The 10,256-nt window shown below is 30.9% G+C and overlaps 1 protein-coding gene across 1 annotated transcript; it reads left to right on the top strand.

Annotated features, from left to right (window-relative positions):
* The first annotated feature begins 1,020 nt into the window (after positions 1-1,020).
* LOC105958246 (PRP38 family protein) lies at positions 1,021-3,956 on the top strand. Its single transcript, XM_012982251.2, has 6 exons — positions 1,021-1,498; positions 1,609-1,730; positions 1,833-1,923; positions 2,168-2,303; positions 2,388-2,458; positions 3,359-3,956. The coding sequence occupies exons 1-6, from the start codon at positions 1,209-1,211 to the stop codon at positions 3,810-3,812; spliced, it is 1,164 nt and encodes a 387-aa protein (XP_012837705.2). The 5' UTR covers positions 1,021-1,208; the 3' UTR covers positions 3,813-3,956.
* Positions 3,957-10,256: the final 6,300 nt, after the last annotated feature.

The following is a 10,256-nucleotide window of genomic DNA, read 5'->3' as shown; positions in this document are numbered from 1 at the left end:
TTTAATGTAGAGATTAATTTTTAGTATAAAACATAAATAGTTAGACATTATCTATCAGGATTTTTTTAATCAGTGAACATTACCCATGATATTTACATCTATAGAATATTAATAAAAATAATTAAATACTATTTTTATAATAAAAAATTATCAACCCAATGTTGGTTTGGGTTCTATTTCATTTTTATTTATTCCCCAAAACGATTTTGTGTTTGTTTAAATTTTTAAAAATTAGGGTAAAATACACTTTACCCCCTTGTACTATGTCCTATGTAACACTTACCCCTCATACTCTGCAAAATATACGTATACCTCTAATCTTAACGATTAACTTATTTTATTAAAAAAAAATTGCACTGTCAATAAATATAGTAAATAAATATTTAACACGTATAATTTTTTCAAATAGTGAATTAAAATATTTACTCATTAGATATTGATATTAAAATTTGTAATTGTGCATCAATATTTTTTTAAGTTTTAACGGTATATGTTAATGTTCTATTTTATTCATTTGTAACATCAAATTTGTTTTATCTGGGTCTTTTTATTTAAAATTAACTGTACGAAATTTGGTGTTACAAATAATTATTTAAATTTTAATGTACATGTTTGATAATTTAAATAATTTCATCCAATATATGAAAAATTATACTATCTAAATATTATTTTTTAACTTAAATATTCAACAAGTGAATAATTTTCAATCCAAGGTTCTAAAAAAATTACTATCTTAAATATTATTTATTTGATTTACTCATAGTACATATCTTATTTTAAAATAAAAATAAGGTGTCGTTTATTAAAAATTAATAAAAATATATTAAAACTATTTTACTACTAATAGTCTAACACTAATTAACACGTTGACCATTAAATGAAGGGATGTAAGTGTATTTTTTATAGTACGAGTGGATGAGTATTACATAAGACATGATACAGGGGGTAAAATGTATTTTGCCCTAAAAACTTCTCTATTGACCGCCTCCCTATTTTAAGATGATTATAATATTGAAAAAAGAGAAAGATAATATATATATTATTTTATAAAGGAGGCCCAAATTCCTTAAGCCCAAGTGGATGATTCCTGAAGCCCAAGGGAGTGGGAAGGGATTCACAGTCAGATTGTGAAAATTGGTAATTTGGGGGTTTAGGGTTTCGACCTATTTTTTCTCTGCCGGAGCCCCGCAATCTGGATCTTCTCTGAAATGGCGAATCGAACAGACCCGCTAGCAAAGAGCATAAGGGGTACGAACCCTCAAAATTTGGTGGAGAAGATATTGCGTACAAAGATATATCAGAACACATACTGGAAGGAGCAATGTTTCGGTCTTACTGCAGAGACCCTTGTCGACAAAGCAATGGAGCTCGACCACCTCGGCGGCACCAATGGCGGCAACCGCAGACCCACCCCTTTTATGTGCCTTGTTATGAAGATGCTCCAGATTCAGCCCGACAAGGAAATTGTTGTCGAGTTCATCAAGAATCCCGACTACAAGTTTGTATTTCTTTCCTTCATTTCCCCCCTTTCTATTTCTAACTCATTCAGTTGCATTAAAAATGCTATTTTTTATTTTTATTTATTTTTTAAAAATTATTTTGTATCAGATATGTTCGTGTGCTTGGTGCTTTTTATTTGCGACTTACTGGGACAGATGTCGATGTTTATCGGTACCTCGAGCCTCTCTACAACGATTACCGAAAGCTGAGGCTCCAGCTTAATGATGGAAGTAATATTTTCTATTCCTTTTATTGTTATTATTATTATTCTATATACATTTCAATCCATGCTCTACCGTTTTCCTCATGTTTCTTGAATTGTGTATTCTCAGAATTCACACTAACACATGTTGATGAGTACATTGACGAGCTTTTGACTAAAGATTACTCATGCGACATCGCCTTGCCTAGGATAAAGAAAAGGTATGTGTGTGGAATCTTTTCTTCGAATGTGCTATTGAAGAATATACCATTTCTTTGTTAGGTTATTGGTTTCTGAATTGTCATTTCTGTCGAACTTGATATTGGATGATTATTAAATTGTTTGATATGTTTTTCATTCTCTTGTTTTCTTTCTTTGGTTTGTATTGATTTTAAAATATTGTCAATTGGTCATATTTGTCTTGTTTTAATTGGATGTATGTGCTTATTTTTTGTGCCCTCTCAGATGGACACTTGAGGCAATTGGTTCGTTAGAACCACGAAGAAGTGCTCTCGAAGACGACTTTGAGGAGGAGGAAGAAAAAGATGAAGAAGATGAACAAATTGCAGACGGAGTAGATTCCCTCGGGGGCAATGACAAGGTCTCCAATATTCTATCCACATAAACAGACATTGTCTCTTTCTTTTTTACTTTCTTTTTTCTTGACTATAATCTTGTACTACAGGATTATTATCGAGCACGGAGTCCGACTAGGGAAAAAGATCGAGATAAGAAACGGGATACTCATAGATACAGGTAAGCCTTTCTCAATGTGTATCTTATGTCTTTCAGTTCCATTCATTTGAGTTTTTTCATGACATTCTTCAAGGAGCTACTTTCTTCGCGTAATCTGGGGCAATCTTTGTTTCGTTTGTGATGAATATGTTCTTATTTGCTTCAAGTTGCTTATTATTAGGATTTGAATTCCGCATCAACTGCTGTCAATTATCTGTTTTTTGTGGTCTGTGCTAGCACTTGAATTGTCAATATTTCCCGATATTTTGTAGGATAATATTACTATTTGATGCTTATTAATAGGTGTGGAATAGTTCTTTCATTACTGTTAAATGTGAACTTTTCAGTTCTAACTAAGATAATTTAATAGAGGGATAACCATGATAGCATTGTATTTACAGCTACCAAAGAAAAACCTGGCTTACCTTTCAATATTCCTTGTCACTAGTAATTTATTTGGTCGATTTGGTTAAACTGTTACTTGTAATCTATGTTCTATTGTATTGTGGTAAAGAAGATTTGATTATTTGGTGTTTTTAAATTTCTTTTCCTGCTCGATCCAAGTGATGGGCAGGGGATTGGAAGCTGTTATTCAAAGGGAATATGTACACAATTGTGACGATTGGTCACATGTATTGTGGTTGCCTGACCACCATGGCATTTCAAGCCCTAAGTGGCTAATAACAGCTTCCTACATTGAAATATGTTGATCCTGCCAGGTTTCTCTGCACTGGCAGTGTGCAGCTGAGAAGTATGACGGGTCTAACAATTCTACTATGTCAAATACTTGACTTTTTTTTTTTGATTTCTTGCAATTCACCTTGTTGTACTTGTGGTTAGATTCAAGAAAAAGTAAATTATTACGGATATGAATTTGTTGAACTTTGGTTAATGAATTGAGTTGATCCTGCAAAATATCAGGGATAGAGAGCATGAGAGGGATAGAGATTACGAGAGAGATTATGAAAGAGAACGTGGAAGGGGACGCGACAGAGATAGAGATCTCAGAGACAGAGAGAGAGATCGTGACAGAGACAGAGATAGAGATAGAGATAGAGATAGAGAAAGAGAAAGAGATAGAGATGGACGAAGAGAAAGGGGCAGGAGAAGAAGCTATTCAAGGAGCCCAAGTAGAGATAGGAAAGATGAAGATGGTGACGAGTATCGTAGTAGAAGGCATCATCATCATCATCGTAGAAGTATTAGTCCCAAAAGGCAGCGTGGTGGTGAAATGAACGAGGATGAGAAGCCTAAAAGGAAGAGAGAGAAGAAGGCTGTTGCTATGAGAGATGATGGAACTGACCATCCTGATCCTGAAATTGCTGAACAGAATAGGATTCGTTTATCTCTTGGTATTAAGCCTCTCAGGCCGTGACAATATTAATAATATCTGTTTTTTTTTTTTTTTTTTTGTATTTTCAGTGGATGAAATTAATCTACGAATTGTGTGTGTGTATGTAGCTGTTGGATATATTATTGTCAAGTTATATACGTACGGTATGCAAGGCTTTTTTATCGACTTGTTTTCCCAGATTTCAAGTATGTTGTACCAAGTTTAAAAGAAAAGATAAAAAAAATTGAGAGCTGCTGTTGCTTTTGTTATGTTTCTTCTGCTCTTAAGTGGTGTTTGCAAAAGCTTATTTAAAAGTAGAAGGTAGTGATTGTGAGTTAAGTTGGTTTTAAGTGCTTATTTCTAAAATATGGGGGGCGTTTGCTAATGTTTCGGAAAATGAACTTCAATAGAAAAAGCAGGTTAATGGATGCTTTAAAAAAAATAGCTTAAAACAGATTATTTTAAGAGAAGTAAAAGCAAAAGTTGATTTTGCAAACATGTTATGAGGAAAAAAAAGCTCATAATCACTTTAAAAAAGCTTTTGCAAACACCACCTTAATCGTGAAATTATGGATAATTTTAGGTTAAGGAAATCTTTGATAATTATAATACCATGAATCATATACTCCAGAACACTAGATGGAGTAATGTGTGATTCCATTTCAAGCTACCTGACTTGGTAACACCGTAAAGTTTTTTATCACTTGCAATGATATATATATATAGTCTGCGCACACCAAACATAAACTGAGAACGAAAACACAAGAGTGCTTTCATTACAAAATATACAACGAATGGAAAAACATAAAATTAATGAAAATAACAAAAAAAAAAAATGAATGAATAAATAAATAAATGATGGTCTATGTAGCAGCAAGATCTTCTGGTAGGAGAACTCCGTGTTCATCATAGTGAAGAGCACCGGATCGATTTAAGGGTCTGCACTTTTCTCCCATTAGTATCCTCTTCTTGCACAGTTCTAGTTCTTTGTTCGTCTCCTGTCCTTGTTCACGACACCACGTCATCAACTTCTTCTTCTTCTTCTTCTCTACCGGTCCCACCACATCCCTTTTCCGTACGATCTTAGCCGTCAAACGATGAATACTAGGCTTCGTGGCAATATTAGCACTAATATTAATGTCATTTTTAGCACTAATGGTTTTCCATTTCTTGAAATTGAAACCTGCCATTAGCTGTTTTTGAATTGAACAACTCTTGTTCAATTCACCAAATGGAACTTCCAACACCTTTCGCTCGTCTGCTGCTTTTTTAGTTATTTCTTCTTCTTCTTTTCTTCTTCTTATTCTACCTGCAATGGAGAATATAGTTTTAATCTTCTTCGTCAAAAAAATTCGTCTTTTACACCACTTCCCCCACTGCTTGCACTCTCCATTACTATTATGCCTCTTTTTTTTTTCCAGCATTTTCTTCACTAGTTATGTTGAAAACCTTCAACTTTGGATTCTGATATATATATATAGTTGTTGATGAGGAAACGAGGTTGTGGAGTGTGGGATAGTGGGGGGGGATAGTTGAGTAGTGGGGGTGTTGAAAGATGGCCTATTTCGGAGGTAATTACTTATTATATTTTCATTTTTTTACGGTTTTCTAGATGTTATATTTGTTTTTGGCTTAATTCCACTTTGCACCCTTGAAATATACCATTTTGGCACTTTGCACCCTCGAAAAATAATAATAGCACTTTGCACCCTCAAAACACAATAAATCATTCACAATGCACCCTCAATTGAATAATAAAGGCAATTTCATTTTTCATTGGTGTTTTTATTTTCCGAGTACAAAATAAAAAAAAAAATTGTTATTTTCTTGAACTTCAAACCTAATTTCGAGCGGACAAAGTGCGAAAAAATAAAAATTACACCGGAGTATTAAAAAAAACTACATTTTCTTACAAAAGAAAAATAAAAAATAAGCTTTTATCACTAAATTATTCGATTAATGGATCTTTTATGTAACTGTTTAAAAATATTAGGTGAAAATATTTAGAAGGAAATATGATTTTCAGATAACTTGATAACGGAATAGCTGAATGATTTTTTTTCGTAAAATATTTTATTTTGATAAAAAATATAATTTTTAAATATGTTGATGAAATGTATTTTTATTCTTAAACTTTATAGTTTCAAAATGATTGATGAATAAAAAAAATATTTGACATTTGGCGTTCTAAAAAAATATCACTAAAAATATTAGATTTATATTTTTTAGCTTTAAAAATTCATTTGGGGTGCATTATGCATGATTTATTGTATTTCGAGGGTGCAAAGTGCTATTAATTTATTTCGAGGGTGCAAAGTGCCAAAATGGTATATTTCAAGGGTGCAAAGTGGAATTAAGCCATTTGTTTTTACTTTAGATTTGTACCCAAAAGATTAGATTAGCAATAATATATCCTCTACTTATATGGATTAAATGATTTAAATCTAATGAGAATATTTGTGAAAACAGTATTCAAGTATAAAGTAAATTTCAATTTCATCATAATAATTCTAAAATCAGTTCAATGTAAGATTTAAGAATTTCAAATCAGTTACGAAATAGATCAATAAACAAACTCAAATAATTTCTTATTATTAATTTAATATTCCTAATCTTAATTCTTAAATAATTTCATTCAAATACAATACGACAAGTTAAAACAAATTCACTCATGCTTGTACTGCAGTTAAGAGCATCTTCCAACGTTACCAATTAATCCTATTTTTGTGGTGAAAAAATGGATTCATCCCCCGCCCCCGTTGCACATCATTTTCTATAATTTCACTATTTTTGGTGAATAAATTGTATGTTTGATTTCCATCAATTCCATCAAATTTAACACCATATAATAAAATAATAATATTTCACCATTTTACTATTTATAGAGAATATGATTTGGTTTGGTCTCCTATTACTTTTCACCACATAAATTAAAAAAAATATAAATTTAATGTTAATCATAATTTTAATCTATTTTAGTTTCAAAATATTGATTATAGATCCGTTTTGAAGTAATAATTTCATTGACTATAAATGCAAATGAAGAAAATGTTGAATGCAATTAGGCGAAAATTGCATATGAAGTTAGCATAATTCTTTTACCTCATGAGGAGGCATATGAATTTTAGATTGATTTTATCTCTAGTTTTTTGAGGCGCGAAGAGTAGTCAAATGGATCCCTTAAATATATATGATTAATATCAATATTAAGTAGGGCAAAATACAATTTACACCCCTAAGCTATGAGGGTTGTACTACTTTGCCCCCTCTGTACTATAAAACTTCTCAAATATTCCATTCTTATTTGTGGTCAAACGTTAAATTATTATCACCATTAGTTTAATGGTGCAATTACATATCTGCCCTTATCAGGGTAAAGTAGTATGCGGATCCACCTTTCCTTCTCCACTATCTCACAATTTCACTCACTAGAACACCAAACCAAAGCAGAAAATAATTTGTTCTTCTTAGAATCTTGCCATCGTCTAAAAATCAAACATCATTGAACATTTGGTAGCTAATTAACCGACGGAAATTCTGACAGAAGACATTTGAAGACTGTGGCAAAGATTAGTCGTATTTCTAGGGTTTTTCTCGTCGTTGTTCGTAATTTCGTTTAAGGGTTTAGGGGTTGAATTTTGATTGAGGGTTTGTTGTGTGAAACTTAATAATTGTATAATACTTGATGTATTTGTCGATTTTGATAAGAAATTGTGAATACTTGATGTATTTTAATTTTAGAACTGTGTTTATTTTTTGTGAAATTTTTCATTTTTAGGATTGATAATTGTAGGTATTTTCTTTTAGTATTATTTTTAAAATTTCAGTTTTGTTGATTTTTGTGCAGGAATTTTTTTTTGGGTAGTTGAGCTACTATTGGTATTTTAATAATTTTTTAAGAAAAAAAACAATGGTTTTTCAATGGAGGAGAAAAAAAATGAGAAAAAAAAATTGAGAAAAAAAAAACCCAAAGAAGATGGAGCAAAAAGACTTGACTAAAAATGCAGCAATTTAGCAAAAAAAAAAAAAAAAAAAAGGAAAAAATGAGCTCGTGAAAAGGACTTTGATCAACACACACATATATATACTTGAATGAAGGGGTAAAATCATTAGAAAATATCCAACAGTACAAAAAACGGCTATAAGCAATAAAATCAAAGTGCCACGTCAGCTTTCACAAACAGAAATTAAATGGAGAAGGTATTTGAGACGTTTTATAGTACATGGGGCAAAGTGGTACAACCCTCATAGTTCAGGAGTGTACACTGTACTTTGCCCTATTAAGTATTTATTAATTCTATAAAATAAAAATAAAAAATAAATAAAATTAAATCTAATTTTTAAATTTAGGGCTCACTTGAGATGCTCCCTGGGAGCTATTAAACTGGTGAAAAATTCAAGTTATCCTTGATACTCCCTATGAGAAGCAAAAATCTATACTGACTTAGATGAAATTTTCGCCTAATTGCATGCAACATTTTTGCTATCAACATTTAGCATTTTTGGTCTTGCATTTAATATTTTTGTTGATTTTTTTTATAAAAACCTTTCATTTATTTTGTTCTTTAAAAAAAAACTTATTAGTTCTTAGAATTTTTTTTCCGATATGTTTGCTGTACTGAAAACAACTACAAATGATTATATTTGTTTTTAGTTATGTTCGTGTTTTTTGCCCCAAAGTCACGGTCAACTAATTATGTACACACACGAATATCACCGCTTATGTACACAAAAAAATATTCAAGAACATCAACAACAAAGTTCACAATTTAAAATGACATTATAAATCAACTTGTAACCAACAAATACAAATCGAAAAACACAAACATATTTATTTTATTTGTTTGGGGTGAAATTGATTTAAGATATTACCGGTTACAATCACTGGTTTGGTTGAATAAAATTTGGTGAACATATTTGAGTAGGCAATAAGGCATACATATTTTCGTTTTATATTTCATTTTTATTTATTTAATAATTATCTAGTGAAATAAATAGTTATTAATGATTGATTAAATTCATTCTTTTGAAACTTGGAGTTTAATTAATTATTTGAAGTTAGACCCATATTTTATCATTTTGGTCCATGTTGTATTTTACGGTCTTCTTGTTTGATTTTATGTGAAACTAGTGAAAGATTTAAGCTAAAATAACCCTTGATAACCCTCAGGAGAAACAAAAATACTATACTGCCGTTAGATGCAATATTTGTCTAACTGCATTCAACATTTTCGCTATCAACATGCAATATCTTTTGTCCTGCATTTAGTATTTTTTAGATTTTTTTTATGAAAACCTTTGGTTTATTTTGTTATTTTTATATAAATATGTTTTTTTTAATTAAAAAAACTTATTAGCTCTTTAATTTTTTTTCCCAATATGTTTACGTTACTGAAAACAACTACAAATGACTATATTTATTTTTAGTTATGTCCTTTCTTTTTGCCCCAAAATTAAGGTCGGCCAATTATGTACGCACACGAAGATCACCGCTTATTTATACAAAAACAAAAAAAATAAAAAAAAATCAAGAACATCAACAACAAAATTCACAATTTAAAATTTATATTATAAATCAACTCGTAACCAACAAATACAAATCGAAAAACACAAACACATGCATATTTAATGTGTTACCATATGTTAGTAACTTACTATAGTCTATAGGATACTATGCATAATCATAGTAATGTGCAATATTTAATCGACTATAGCTTGAAACGTATGTCAAATTCGCCAAATTCGTCTACAACTTCAACCACATTATTTGGCACCATCAAGGAGAAAATCAATAGCTTCCACTAAACTGCAATTGGAAAACCAAACCAAGAAAAAATATTTGGTTGTGTTATTTGGGGAGACAATGCTAGTAACATTGCATACAAGATTGTGTTCTTTAATTTAACTTTTAGAACAAGTTAGCTAAAAAATGTCGAAGATTCATAGCACTCAAAATCAACGAAATTTTAGACAGAGATAGAGAGAGAGGTCATATCTTCGAATGCTACGAAAATTTTAGACAAAAACGGTAAGGACTCTTCACCCCAAACGTCTTCTACCAAAACTCTAGCTGTCGCCGTCGAAATAGACATACATTGTAAAACAACCACAAGAACAGATCCAGAGCTCCAAAACGTACGACATTACCATTAAAAGAAATAGCTCGATGAGAGTAATCCAATGGAGATTAAACCATCGAATTTCAACCAACAAAGAGAAAGTTATGGCCATGAGAAACACCATTCTGTGCCGGAAAACTATGGGGTGAAAATTCGAATATGAGATAAAAATAAAATACAAAGAGACATTATAGTTGGTTAGAAATCTGACTCAAAATGATAGAATATGTATTTCATGTGACCCAAGTGAGTATGTCAAATTTTAAAAAGAAGTCTAAGATATCACAAATGATGTAATTTTCTTGATAGTATTATATATTTCTTAAATTAGGGGCATCCCTAAAATATAACCATAAATTATAAAACA

The sequence above is a fragment of the Erythranthe guttata genome, chromosome 2 (assembly GCF_056151865.1).
Source record: "Erythranthe guttata isolate IM_541 chromosome 2, IM_541, whole genome shotgun sequence".
In the NCBI taxonomy this organism is placed as follows: Eukaryota; Viridiplantae; Streptophyta; class Magnoliopsida; order Lamiales; family Phrymaceae; genus Erythranthe; species Erythranthe guttata.
The sequence above is the reverse complement of the archived record's forward strand: the minus strand, read 5'-3'. Positions and strand labels throughout refer to the sequence as shown.